Genomic DNA, 15,157 nt, shown 5'->3' with positions numbered 1-15,157 from the left:
TTTTGTGGTCTGTACTAGCTTAAGTGTGGGTTGTTAGCATGCAAATCACAGATGTGATGTAAACATGAATCTTAAGCTAAAGTTCATACATTATTTGTTGCAGTTGGGGTGAGTGGATGTGACTGAATTAGGGACAAAAGTTCAATCTGTCTTTTGGTGAAGCCTAAGTTACTTTGTTCTTACCTGTTTTTGTTGCACTGTAAATGTTTTCAATTGGGAAGACAGTGCCTAGTCCATAGAGAAGCACTTTTGCTAGAGCTGGTATCAGCTGAGTTGTGGTTACCAACACATTCACACAGTTAGGCCTAGGAAACAAAAGTCAGTAGAGGTGGCAATCTATTTTTTTCTCTTACCTTAAACTGAATAATGGCAAGAACACACTTCTTGCAACTGGAAGTTCCCAAGTCACTGGGGGATTTAGCATCTAGAGGCTAGTAACCTGAGTACTGATAACATTTCCTTATAAACTTAATAGAATGAAAAAAAAACCAAACATAATCCAGCGGTAGTGATGCAGCCTTACTGCACGCATGACAGGATCTATTTTGCAGAAACCTATTTTGCACGAAGGCAATATCCATGCTTTGCTTGAGTGAACGTCTTCAGGGATTGAAAGGCCATTTCCTACTCTCTTGCAAATCTCTGCATGTGAAAGGTGTACTGCAGATGAGGTAGGCAAGGAAAGGTAAGAAAAAAGTATGGTTGCTTTTTTTTTTCATCTCAGTTCATCATCTCAAGTGACCCCCAACCCTTAATAATACAAGTCTGACAAACATATGCAGACAGGCCTCCCACACAGGTTTGGCCAGCAAAGTTCTATAAATGTGTCTCGATTTGTTTAGAGGAAGGGGAAAATGGAAAGTAAAGGAGATCCTGGATCAAGCCTGTAGGCAGTTGTGTTAGCTGCTCTTACCGGGAATGTATCAAATTCAGCGCCTTCAGAGCATGTGTGAGCCAGAGATCAGTCAGCGCTTCAAGTTCTGCTCTTAACTGCAGCCAGGTTTCCCTCTTAGGAGCTCCTATTAAACCTGTAAGCAGGGAAAGCATCTTTGCAGAAGCACAGAAAGGGAGCTGCGTGCTTTTGTATGTAAGTATGCCAAAGGGTCCCTCATTGCGTTCTGAATCCTGCCCCTTCCAGTGCCCTTCTCTTGTCACTGGTGCAGGTCGCTTTCCTTCACCTCAAGGTATATAAGCCCTGACTGCAACACACTCCTGTGCAACTAGAACTCAGCTTCGTTCCTCTCCAAAGGAATGGTATCAGTCACCTGCACTCTGCAGGCCCATGTTAAAACATCCTTCTTGGAGTTAGCACAAAGCTCATATGGGAAATAGGCAAGAGGACAAAAGAGTTCTGTGCAGGGGTTGGTGGCCTGATCTAAGAGAAGCCTGGAGCCAAGAAGGTCTTTTTGCTTCCTGAAAAGCTGTGCACCATTTCCAGTACATGTGAGTAGGGCATTTCTCCAAAAAAGAAACAGGTCTGTGATGATATTCTTGGATTTACTTCTTTCTCTTTCTATTCAGAGACTTGCCACTGAAGTTCTAAAATAAAAGCAAAGCAATCTCTTGGAAGAATTGCCTGGAACGAGCTGAGATGAAAAATCTAGGGCATCATGGTATCTTCTGATATTGTTTTAGGGGAGATAGTAGTAGGCATTCAAGAAAGCCTTCAGATGAAACTCAGCCATATGTTCTTCTGTGGAAGAAAACAGTCTACTGAGTTTTGAACTGTTTGTTTGCTTACTAGGCATTTTGGAAGATTTGAAAAGGTTGTTCTCTGGCCAAACAAATAACAAAATAAAGTTCCATATTCAGATTTGAGTCCTCCATCTACTAAACCAAGTATTTCAGCATAGCCCTTGCAAATCCCATACAGAATCCTTATTTCAGAATGACTGCTGAAACACTTGTTCAGCTCGGTGTTTAAGTATTATTATCATTATGCTCTTTGCACCTCCTCTGCAGCATATTCCTAGCAGGGTCAGAAGTGTTTGAAAGGATGAAAAGGCACACTTACTGCCTGGCAGCAGATACTTACCCCCAACATTGTTTTTGTAGGTGTTGTACATCTCTTTCACCCGACGGTAGCGGAATGCTAATTTCCTCATCCAGTCAACTCCCCCATGAACGCCTGAGCCCAGACATAGATTTGCACTGGCAGCTGAATTGTGAAAGCCATCTGCAGAGAAGTTATACGTGCTAGAAGAAAGAAGAAGGGAAGGGGAAAGGCCATTATAATTACAGCCTATGCAGCACCAGCAGTGAGTGGAAACAATTGGAAAAAAATGTGGAGACAAGTAGCAGCACAGATGTACACGGGACAAGCTGTACAACAGTGGAATTCATCACTGCTGTCTGCTATCACTCAAGCCCCAGAAATGTGTGTGCCACCCTGCCTAATGCTACACTGCAATGTGTAATTCTTGTGTCTGCAACTAGGGTACCCAAAAGATCTAAAAGGGCATTTGTGGCCTGTTATTTTTATTTTACTTGAGTGGTTTATTTCCAGCCTAAAGAATCAAGCAGACTGCCAGACCCATGATCCCATTCAGACATTAACATCTGAAAATAGGACTACTTGCACAGATTAAAAAAAAAAAAAAAAATTCTTACTGTAAACACAGCATAGGTTTAGTGCTTCCTGTCAGTCCTGAGGTTCCCTAGACTACAAAACATCTGACTGTCCTCAGGTCACTGAAAACCCTCAACTGTCTCTTATCCAGGCAGCTAAGGTAACTGCAGAAATATTAAAATCTTAAGGGAACAAAATTCTGATGCTACCTTGCTGACTGCTTGGCTATATTGCTATGAAAACATTAATCAAGGAATAAAAATATTAAGAAATTACCTAACTGACTCTTAAAAGCCTGCGTATAATGTTTTTTAAACAAACTAAAAAAAATACTTCAAAGCAACTCCAGAGTAATTACAACAGTGAATGGGGACCAGTGACAGTTCCACAACCACTCTAAATATCTTGGAATGCAGTAATCCTCTAATCTACAACAAGGCACTTTTTGCTGTCTTGAGTCTTTCTTAATGTGCCTTTCTTTGAATCAGTGTAAGCATTTCTTCAGCACTGAGGTGAATCAGATGGTTCAATTCCCTGAGAAAAGGACTGGGGAGACATGGAAAGAGGCAGTACTGGCTCTTGTTATTTTAAAATGTTTGCATTAAGCCTTGTATGAGTTCTGCATATCTTATTTTTGCACCAATGGCAATTACTCTGCAAGCAACGTTAAGGTAAATGTAATTGTAGGGAAATAGTTTTTATGAATATGATTAACTAACTTAAACAGGTAATAATAATATTTGGTACAGTTTTGGTACGTGTTTATAACTGACAAGGCCCTGGCCTAGCAAGGTCCACAGTCTTTACCAGAAAGCCCATTCATTCTAGTTGGGCAGTAGGAAACCTTTCAAACTGGTTTTGAAATGATTTGGGAACACTTGTGCCAGCTGGCTGGCTAAATCATATCAGAAACAGGTGCAGTTAGACTGAAGTTCAATCTGATTTTAAACATTCCCTAGAATGATTCAAAGCTCAGCAGGGTCAGGGCTTTACAGTAGGTACAGGCATATAAATGTGTGAACAAGAACTCTCTGCTCTTCCTGTGTTTAATAATTGCAGACAGCGTGCAGCCAGGGAGCAGAGAAGGTTCACAGCCAAGAAAGGTTTCTCTATATCATCGTCCAACCTCCTGCTATTTTCAAACAGTTGAGGACTACCTGACCTGCAGCATCCAGCCTGGAGATCCCGTACCTTAGATCTTGTCCATTATCATCTGATGATACATCATCTATATGGATCTGGTCACAGTCCTGAGGAGTATATGAAAAAAAAATACATCAGTAAATAAATGTTTCATATGATGAAAAATTACTTCAAGGATAACGTTAAGATAAAATCTTCCATGTTACCAATACTGTTTAGCGTAGTACAGTCAGTTAATTGCTACAAGTGCTACACAGCACTTGTGTAAAAACTTATTGTGTGTGTGGTGTATGAGGCCAGCTCTTACCTAAAGACATAGCAGTTCTTGTGTAGTATAGCAAGTGAACTCCTTTTTAAGCAGATAGAAGGGAGAGAGGATGCTTGTGCTTTAGCCAGGAAAACTGTATTCCATAAACTCTGTATATGTGATAAGTGCAGATTTGTCAGCCTCTCCCCTTGTGAAAATACTGCTTTGGACAGGAGGCATATGCTCACTTAATTACAGGGAGAGAAGATCTGTCTCTCAGAAATGTCCAGAGATGTCTGTCCTGCTGGTGTTTTTCCAGTGCACACTGAGAGAGTTCAGCTTCCTTTGGTGCACATGAAAGTTGTGCTGAAGCACTGAAGAAGGCACTCTTTCATATCTCCATGTCACAGAAAAGAAATGATGTGTCAATAAGGAGGAGATCAATGCCCAGGAAACATAACCAGAATATATACTTGGAGCTCAGCCTGCATGAAATATGTATTCTGTATCTTCCAAAATTCTTCATTGTTTGAATTGTGGCTCAAAACCTTGTTATTTCTGTGACTTCTTTCCTAGTGTTAGCCTCATCATTAGAGAGAAATCAGTAAGCTCCCTCCTGCCACCTTAATCTACTTTCTCCGTAATCGTTGTTGGTAAGGACAAAACAGAAAACCTTCAAGCAGACAAACACTATGCTTTGTTCTGGTTGACTCAACCAGAAAAAGCAAAAGCACAGTTGATAAAAGGAATCTTCTTCAGAGTCAGAAAAATTGCAGGTAGAGTTATCCTTTCCAATGTCAGTATTTTGTAATATTTGTGTGTAAAGCACGCAGTTTGTACTGTATTATCTTCCTACACAATTATGGGCTTTATGAATTATTTTAAACTAGCCCTTTCAAAAAAGACAAAATCCCCCAAACAAGTAACCAGCGTTGATTTCAGTGGTGAAATGTCACGGATGGCTCTTGTCCATAATAATGACAGCATTTATTCTAGGTAATTCTCCAAAAGCCGTCCACTTTTATCTTGTTCTATTCTCTTTAGTTCCCTTCATCAATGTACTGCTGAGGTGTGTGCTTTGTGTAACCGGAGCCAAGCAGCTGAACAGCAGATTTCTGCTGGCACCTCTCTCTCCTTCACCCACTCTCATTTTTTAACCTCCTCCTCCCTATAGCTGTTGTGAGCCATGCTGGGATAATATTGATGCAGCCCACTCTGGTTCACTTGTGTGATACAGGGCATTAAGTCAGGGGAAAGGTATGTGTGAAGGGATCTGTTTTTCTCATTTGTGAAAGAATTGTTCTGTACACCGAAGTGTGACAATAGTAGCTATCACATTTCTGACTTCATAAAATACCATGACACTTGGTGAGACGCTACCTCATAGTCCACTGGCTGAGCCTATCAAGTTACTGGGTAAAACACGGGGAAGCTGGTTAAAGCAAGAATGTGGACCATGTTTTACTGCTCGGTTACAAGACTAATTTTTCATTCTTGCAGAATTTCCTTGAAATCTTAGTGAGTGGGGAACCAAGGCAGGATATCTGGGCTGCTGAAAAGAAGGTCCAGATTGTCTAAATAAAGTCTGCAATGGAAACTGGAAATCCCAGTTTCCACATCTGCTGGCTTTTAAAAATAATATTCTAGGATCTCAGAGGTACGTGATCTGTGGCATGTGCAGCCTGTAACTGAGTCAAATGTGTGAGACCTCAGCCAACCCTCCTAGCTTCTGGAATTGAACTGTTTTTACTGCTGTGACATCTCTAGGCCAGCCTGTGATACATGACCTGTCTCCAGGTGGGATGAAAACCTTGAACTTGGGCTAACACAGCTCTGAAATTGTACCACAGAGGCTCAGAGAAAGCCTCTGCTGCCTCCTTGTGAAATACAAGCTGTTCCTGAGGATGCATGGAGAAACTCAGTTACCACTTACGAATGTTCTCAAGGTATGTCTCTCAACACAGACGTTGTCCATCTGTGTATCAGAACTGTGTTAGATAATCTTTAAAAAACAGCTAGTGGATTCATCTAGTGGATCAGTTAAGCTTGCATCCCTTGTTAAGACTGGGGGTGAGAGTTAACAGTTCCCAGAACATGAAACCTCTAGGGACAGCTCTGAAAGACAGTAATCTGTAAACATGCTAACCCCTTTATTTGTTAATTCCTCATCCCTTTGTTGGTCCACCTTGTTTTTCACACCTGTTTTTTCAGAGAGCTAGGCAATAATATCTCCAGAGGGACTGAGAGTGAAATGTACTGTTTTTTAGCCAGTATTGCACTCTGAACAAAAGGAGTCTGGGGGAAAAGAAATAATGCTGAATATCCGTATTTTAGCTTCTCTGTGATCTGTAATCTTGCGCAATTCCTATTCTCCACGATTTCCCAAAAGTGGAACAAAGAGGGGAATACTTCCTTCCAAATGAGTATTCGACTGTCTATTCTGCAATGTGATCAGAACCCTTTGTAGGCAACACTTTGCATGGCCTATTTGTAGACCATAGGCATCTGTATATCTGTACTGTTGCAACTGCAAGCAGAGGTGATGTGGCCAATAAGCATCTAAGTGCTATGTGAGTAGGGGAATTAGTGTAGGAAAAACCCACATTTACAATGTGAAAACGAGGCTCAGCAAACACAGGTCCTTGCTTGTCTGCGTTATGCTGCTAACAATCTCCAGAATGGGACAATGCTTGTGTCATAGCGTGCCTTAAGCACCCTTGTCAAAGTTTGGTGCCTTGATTCTCTGTTACAAACAGCCACATCAACAAACTGTGCTTCAACAAGTATCAACCTTCCCTCACCAGCCTGAAAGAGCTTGAAAGAAGTCCAGCTTCTAAATTCTGCTATTTGAGAGTTAACACATTAACAATCTTTTTAGAGGAAGACCAGAAGTGTTCAGTAGGAGTCTACATCTAGGGCTTCTCCATTCACCCACCTGCCCTGAGGATGGATGATCAGCCTCCTATTCAGCTAGCCTGAGGCCTGGATTGAATCCCATAGGAAATTGGCGTCTCTGCTAGACTGCAGCAAAAAGACAGGGTGAGTTTAGCAGTTCATCTGAATGGATCTGCTGGTTCATCAAGATTCCTGTTCTCTGGCATAGCAGGCAAAATGCTTTTAGGCAAAGCATCCAGGAAACAGTTGCCTGAATCCTCTCTAGAAAAACCCTGAAAGCACATAAACTCCTGGCAGACAACAGAGTGCCAGATAGTAGGATGGCACTGAGTGTGGATCATGTTCATGGTAAGGGTGACAACAGGGCAGAGGGGCAGACTAAAAGTGGCCAGATCTCTTGCACCCATTTTGCATGGTTCTAAAGAAGTAAGCTCTGAAAAAGCCTGCTATTTATTCTTCTGTCATCTGCTGAGTTGACGGTCTGCATCAGTGGGAATAACTCATCCTCTTGATTTTGTTTGTTTTCAAGGCAAGAACAGCAAAACAAAGGGCAGCTTAGTATTTTGGACAAGATGATGGTGTGGTACCACAGAAGATAACTGCTCTCTCCAGGCTTGTTGAGCCCTCCCAGAATGCCTGAACTAGGCTATGGATTTATGTCAGAGAAATGTTTGCTGTGGTTAACATTTCCTGACGAGAGTAATCTTGTTTTATGCTTGAACAGTGTAACTATCCTACCACTTTATTAGTTACAGCTTCTTGCACCCTGACCCAACCCGGAATACAGCCAGGAACAGTTTCAGCCCTCTATGGCTGTAGCTTATTTTGTATTGCACAGCTCGGTGTTATACCACATGATGGTGCTAATGTATATGGTAAGCCCTGTGGGTCTAGAACTTCAGCTTCTCTGCGTGTTTTTCCTCTTTTTTGTCTTTTTTTTTTTTTAAGTATCATTCACTATGTCTTTTTCAAACTCAACACTTGTTAATGTACAGCCCTTAAATATCACTTTGTGAATTCTCAAGCTTGACTTTCATTTACCATCCAACACTGAAAGAATTGGATGGCTAATGAACAGGGAGGGATGTCTGTTGCAAATTCTTCCAAACTTAAATGGCTTAATTTATTGGAAAGTATGATATGGAAAGAGCATTCCCTTCTCTTGAATTCTCCCTCATCCCCCATGTTCATTACTGAAAACATTCAGCTAAAACCAAAACACCTTGGTCTGGTTTTGGTTTGAAAAAATCTTTGGTTTGTTTCATGCATGCTGAAGAAAAAACTGTCTCACAATGTTCTCTTCTCTCTTTGCTTGTTTCTGCTCTGGCTAACTGGAACCCTACTTGTTTTTGAAATTTCTGAAGTTTTTCATGGCTCTGAGCCAGCCAAGTCCAGCTGCCAATTTTGTGTTTCTCAATTTTTTTCTTTTATTAAGAAAAAAAGGTAAGATGATAAGATAGTGCAGAAAATCAGCAAGATTTCTTCTCTTAATGTAACAACCAAATAGTAGGAGGAAAATAAATGTTTTTATTTAGCATCTTTGTAGCTCAAGCTACTTAGAGGCAATCTTTCTTAATATTTTGCTGAACAGGTATGTCTTGTAGCATCTATCTCTCTTCCTACATTGGAGATGGAGCCCAGATATTTTGTAGAAGGCTGACTTCTACTTGGAGAAGCCATGCTAAACTTCAGCTTTTTTTTTTTCCAGCTTTTTTTTTACCAGACTAGTTCTTATTCAGTTATGTAGTCCTGTTGGAATGACAGAGTCCCATCTCTGAGTGATTTTTGTTTAGCTTTGGCTTCCTTAATATCTAGGAATTACAAAGAAAAAAATTTAAAAAAAGACTTCTTTTTAATTAAAAACTTAGCTCTACTGTAGTGGTTGAAGAACTTAAGAGGCCATGGAGACAAATCTGACCTAAGGAGGCTGCTTCTAGCAGCCAAAGCTGTTACTGACTGATGAAAGTGCAGAATTTAACTGAGGCTGGACAATTTGCTAGTTTGCTTCATGTTTTAGAGTGGTACTGTAAACAAGGGGAAAATTTGTCAATAAGTTTTGCCAAGAGGGCAAAACTCTAGATGGACAGAGGGTTTCTATGTGGCTTTCTGCAAGATAAAGAGCTTTGTTGCACCATACGTTGAGATCTCATGGGTGAAAAATACTTGTTTTGATTGGAACAGGCTTCCCAGGGCAGTGGTCAAGCAACAAGCTGCCAGAGTTGACAAAGCGTTTGGACAATGCTCTCAGAAACAAGGATTGATTTTTAAGGGGCCTGTGTGGATCTGGAAGGTGGACCCTTTGATCCTTGTGAAATCCATCCAACTTGGGATATTCTATGGTTCTATTAAATATTACTGCTGCCTAAACAGAACCTTTGACTTCCAAACAGCATTTCTCTATTCTTTTATCCTTGGAGACAGACTTCACTTTCCACTTTCTGCACCCTCTTCACAAACTCCTCTTCTAAAAAAAAAGAGCCGAAAGAGGAAAAATCTGTCAATTCAGATAATTCTCAGTAAATGAAATCCCAGGTCATAATAAAATGGGTGCCAGGGAAGGATGCATCTCCCATAACGTGCTGAGCACACAGTGCTGTTAGACAGCTTAGAAATCAGAAGTCCCCACTGAACACACCAGGTACAGGATAAGTTCTCCCATTTTATCTACTGCAGGGAAAAAAAAAATTCTTCCTTTTTGAAGTAAAGACCACAGGAGCCTGCCAAGGGATGCCAGATCTTTCTCCTCAGTCTCCAAAGTACCTACAGCTCAAACCCACCCTACACACTTTGTAGATGACTCATTACGATCATTTCTACTGATTCCAAATGCAAACAGCTTTTCATCAGCGCTGTACAGCTGTTTCTCAGCTGGTGACAGAATTTTGCTTGATGACTTTGGTTGGATTTTACTGTACATTCAAAAGGATTTTCACTTTATATAAGACTTTATATTTGTATAAGACATACTTAGCAGATTTAACCATACTGCAGACAGGGAAGAATTTTCCCTTTTGGTCTTTCATGTAAAAACTCATCTTATATAATTTCATCCTGCAATATTCCTGTGCTTGAGCAGACCTCCTGCTCCATCTGTGTGTGCAGAACAGAGAACACATTTAAAACCTCTCCGTTGGATTGCAGCTAATTGCTAACTGCTCCATAGGATCTATGCTAATTTAGCTTAATAAAATTATTAGATAGCAAATTTCTAGAGAAGCAGCAGTAATGTCCTCATTATTAGATTTAGTAAAACTGCCAAAAGCCATCATTGTTAGTATGTATTTAGAAAAAAAATCCTTAACAGAATGAAAAAAATCCTTAACAGAATGAAGATGTCAAAGGGACATCGTATAGTATGCTTTCAATATAAGCCATCCAAGGGCTATTTCTTAGGGGTCAATATTGAAAGTTTCTTGGCCAGAAAAGCAAGTTTGTAGACCAGATGCAAATGATTAGAAAGAGAGATGCTAAATAAAATAAGCAGCTACATACCTCCAGGTCATTAAAGAACAGATGTGTATCTGCAAGGTTGAAGATCATTTCTTCCATCATAAGACCTATCCGCACAGACGTTGTCGTGTCCTGTTGGAGGAGAATCAGGTTTTTTTTCCATTTACATCTATTTCTTTTCTGGGAGGTGGGAGATCTCAGACAAATGCGAGATCTATACATTCCTGTCTCTGAAGATATGTTCATTACAATAATTTCATTTCCCAAGTGTATCTTAGCTTGATTTTCCCATCCTTTCTTTTGCTCTCCTATGTAATCAGATTCTGTTCTTTCAAGAATGTATATGATTCACCTCACACATTTCAGCCTGCACATTCAGATGAGTTTAACAAGGACATTTAAACACTCGAGGCTGTTTAAGAACTGTTTCAGTACGTTAGACCAAGAACTGGTTTCCAGTAGCATCAGTACTGAGTGGCAAGGGGACAGTTATAAGCAACAGAGCCTGCAAAGAGTGCCCCTTTCTTGACTCTGTCCCTCAAGCCATCCATAAGAGGCCAGATTTTTCTTAACACATGAACACAGACTTCTAACGTCAAGCATCACCATGGTGAGCAGAATCTGAAACCAAAACTCAGGAGTTCAAACCTTAACTCTTTTTCTCTAAAAGGTACAATCAGACTAAGCCAACCGAACTGACTCTGTTTGGCCAGTAAACTCCTGGTCCTGTCCCCTCTTGGATGGGGACAGCAGCGACAGGGCTCCTACAGCTCTCAACTTCAAAGATACTCAGTGGGCACTGGATACAGCCCTGGACATTTGTCACTCTGAAATACAATCAGGTGATCTACTGTACCCAGCCTGGTGCACTACAATATTGCATGAGTCTCAGTCACTTTTCCACATCTCTCCCCTGAACAACTGACCTTCTTCCTAAACTCATGGCAGAAGCATAGAAAAGTTCTGAGGCAAACTACATCTCTAGCAGAATATTTTCTTATTCATTAAACACTTCAAAAATGCAAGCAAAGATAGTCTATGGCTAAACCCTCAGCTAAAAAGGACTATGTCTATTCAAACTAAACAACAGGCAACTTGAAAAAACAGCATTCCCACAACAGGCTTTTATTTGTAATTCATCTTCATTAGGACAGGCATCTCTCATCTTTATTTTTATGTGGGTGGTTTTCTCCCATTGATGTTACAAGCCATGTTAAAACGGGGCAGATTTATATGTAGTCTTTGCTCTAATTTTCTGCAGATTTCTGTGGAGTAGTGCTATTGTAGGACAGGATAGTAATTAATTAGTTGAGGAGCTCTAGAGGCAGCAGAGTGTTTGGAGGATGAGTACATTTCAATCAACCTTTGCGGCAGATGCTGTTGACATGGATGGTGTATTACACGCTAACCTAATTATTACGCATTCCTGGTGTAGTTCTCTTTAATTAGAGCAGAGTGGCTGTGGTTTGAGCCATGTGTATGACTCACAAGCACTGTGCCCATCTAAAGAAAAGCCCAGTCACTCACGTTTAAACATGTTTCTTGCTGCCTTTGAAAGAAGGGCATTCTCCCCTCTGGGCAAAAAGTAAACTGCAACAGCCTTGCCTTGAACATGCCTAATATTAAGCCCCAAACCTGCTCCTCTGACGAGGCACGGGGACAAGGCACAATTAGGGCATCTAACCCTATGTGGGCCCATGCAAACAGCACTGAATCAAACTTTACTACCCAGATGTAGTTACACAGGAGAACTGTTCTGAAGAAAATATGCTGCTAAGAAGAAATGATTTTGTAAAATAGTTTTTAATGAAGCAATTTATTTTTATACATTTCAGGGATCATTAGCCTTTAAACTTTTTTAAGGAAGTCCCATTTGCTGGTATCTGTCATTTATTCTTTATGTTTTGTCTTTAGATTTGTTGGTATTAATCACTATCAGAGAATAGGAAACATTTCCACAGTGTATGAAGTTACTTTCTCTTAAACTAAACAATATGGAAATTTAAGTGTAGATGAGAGGAGAAATATATATATATATATATATCTTTCTCTTGAGATAGAGAATATAATGGAATGAAAATAAAACAGAAAAATGTACTTTACCACCCAGAGGGGAAGTCATTTGGGGAAATTATTTGGCATCAGTGCTCTCACAGTATGGATATTTCCTCTATAACAAGGCATACTTCCAAGTCTCAGGCTGATAAAGTTAAAAGGCAAATCAGCACTCCCAGTAAGACATAGGTGTCTAGAGGCACCAGGCTAGAGTTCCACCAGCAGTTATTCACTTGCATTACTGTTGCATCTAGAAGCAGTAGTTCCAGCTCTGAACCCCACTGCACTCGAGTTTGTACTCACACAGAGGAAAGGCACAGTCCCTTCCTTCAGTTTGCAATTTAAGTGTGAATAAACAGAAGAATCAGATTGATGAGCAAGCACAAAAATGACAAAGATGTATCAATGTGTTGTCAAAATTCTCTGTATGCTGTATAAAGATTTGAAAAGAGAATTATGATTATTTCTTTTCTGAAGATGTTAATGAAGAACTCTTCCTGAGCATAGAAACCCTGCAAGACTAACAAATGTTGCTATACTTCAGGGGATGCCCTTCTAGACTGCTAATGCTGGTATTAGAGCAGTGTGAGTTTAGCAGAGCAATGTAAAATTGCTGCATCCTTATTGATGGCCCCTGCTAACAAGTCCTGCCATAGGAAAAGTGCACCCTGGAGCCCTGGGAAAAAACTTCCTCAATAACAGATGTAGCCAATGTTTTCTGAGGCATGAGAAGCCCAAGGACAAAAGCACTGCAGACAGCTTGAAATCAAATTTCCTTCAGGAACCACTTTTTACAGTGAAAACAGATTCATTTAAAAACTCAGCCCTGAGTACTTGGTCAGTAACATTAGAAGAGCAAGGTTCTATCCCTTTGCTCATCTACGAGCCCTGCTTTCACAAACAAGGACAATGAGAGGCCAGGACAGAAAACAGGCAACAGACTCCTTTTGTAAATAAAACCTCCAGTAGCACAGTGCATTTCTGTGTGTGTCACCTCTGCAGTGCATGTTGCTGGAACTTCCTTCAGTACTGAAAATAAACAGCCCTACAGATTACATTTGGTGCTTCCTCTGGTCCTCAAACATGGCAAACCAGGAACCCCAGCAGAGCTCAGCTCCTGGCCTGACAACACACAGCCTTGATAGACTTCTTCCCACCAGCTAGCTGAAATAAGCACTGCAGCAGCAGAACTCATTTCAAAGTTTTTGTTCCAAAAGACCCTGGGATTTCTCTCCTCAACACACCCTTCTCTTCCACTTTTAATAAGCAAGGCTAGCAGTTTCACAGTTGCCCATTTCCGTTCATCTTGAGGGAGATGACAGGTAAAAGCCCCTGACACTCTTTCATAAAGTATCAAAATGTACAAGAAGATGACATGCTTTTTTTTTTTTTTTAACCTTTTTGATCAAGTATGGTTGCATAAAGAGCATCCTTGGACGTGTCTCCATGTTTTGTCTGTCAAAAATGTGACAGAGAGACTGGAGTGCTATTGTCTACTGCGGACAACACTGTGAACAAGATAACTTCTACAGAAAGTGAGGCAAGCTAAAACCCAGCCCTGTATCTGCTTGGCTAGGAGCAGTTTTTCTGCCCTTTCTACAGCTAGTCTTGCTAGAGGAAAACATGGAAAACAGACTGATACACTCCACAGCGGAAGGCAAAAACGTCCATTCCTGTTTTCACAGAATTGTTGTGGTTGGAAGGGATCTCTGGAGATCATCTGACCAATCTCTCCACTGTTTTCTTTCAATAGCATGAGCTGGCGATTTTTTTCTGAATATCACTTCTAACTTGCCTAGTTGCATGCACTGTTCCTCTCTGAACTAGTTCTTGTAGACCTGCATTACATGTTAAAATTGCAGTTTTATTTCACATATGTCCTATATATTAATCTCATCCTAAAGTTCATTTCAGTTTCTGCTTTAATTTTCTCTCCTCATTTTGAGTAACAATATGACACAGAAGGTGGCTGAAGGGAGCCTGGTGAGCAGCCTTCACTCAGTCCTTGCCTAAAGATAACTTCCATAAAGACTGGAGGTGAGCACGGAACAAGCGGAGGATTGAAGTTGGAAGAAACAACTGCCCATGCCATTTGAAACTCAGACTACCCTGTACTGCAGCAAAACAAAGGGAACACAGGATGCCTAGACCCATTCAAATTAGCTTTAATCTACCTATCTAATCTATCTAACAAGAGTACAAATAGCTGTGAACATTTTGCAGCATGCACTGTGTAGAGCCCTGGACACTTCTTACTCAAGGGCTAAACTATACAGAAGCCTGTGTTACCATATTTTCAATACTACAGGTAGCATTACCCACAAAAAGTCCATTAGCTACACTTCAAACTGCACTGTCAGCATCCTCCCATATGGCTTGGTTTCAAGGCCTTCTTACCACTGCTCCTGAAACACTTAGCTGGATTTTACATAAACTACTTATACTTGCCCTAAAGTATGCATTAAAAAGACACGTATTTGTTAACACCTGCAGCTAGTACTAATCCAGTTGGCTGTATGTCCACAGCCAGCTCTTCCCTCTTGTACAGCGTAATTTTGAGAGGAAGCGAGACGCAGAATTATCTCTGGCAATCTCTCAACTTTAAGCCTCTCTCACCCCCAATCCTGGCTCCAAATCAGCCATTTCCAAGCCTCTGCCTTACAGGTACCCTGTTCAGACTTGCAGGCCATTAGCAAAGGGGCAAAGCTCGTTCCTATGAGACAGATAACAAATCAGCTTGTTGTCTGAGTCTGCTTCTATTTAGTAACGTGCCAATTAAGACGACATTCAAAATGCTA

The 15,157-nt window shown here is 40.7% G+C and overlaps 1 protein-coding gene across 1 annotated transcript in view; it reads right to left on the bottom strand.

The window, feature by feature from the left end:
• Nucleotides 1-15,157, bottom strand: part of EYA2 (EYA transcriptional coactivator and phosphatase 2) — a 28,300-nt gene continuing 13,143 nt past the window's right edge. Inside the window, exons 6-10 of the mRNA XM_010722464.3 lie at nt 10,347-10,436; nt 3,761-3,819; nt 2,036-2,196; nt 914-1,028; nt 1-305 (exon numbers count right to left, since the gene is read on the bottom strand). Coding sequence (XP_010720766.1) covers nt 164-305; nt 914-1,028; nt 2,036-2,196; nt 3,761-3,819; nt 10,347-10,436 — 567 coding nt within the window. The 3' untranslated portion in view covers nt 1-163. The remainder of the gene's footprint in view (nt 306-913; nt 1,029-2,035; nt 2,197-3,760; nt 3,820-10,346; nt 10,437-15,157) is intronic.

The sequence above is a fragment of the Meleagris gallopavo genome, chromosome 22 (genome assembly GCF_000146605.3).
Source record: "Meleagris gallopavo isolate NT-WF06-2002-E0010 breed Aviagen turkey brand Nicholas breeding stock chromosome 22, Turkey_5.1, whole genome shotgun sequence".
Taxonomy (NCBI): domain Eukaryota; kingdom Metazoa; phylum Chordata; class Aves; order Galliformes; family Phasianidae; genus Meleagris; species Meleagris gallopavo.
Note: the sequence above shows the minus strand (reverse complement) of the source record. Positions and strands in the feature narration are given on the sequence as shown.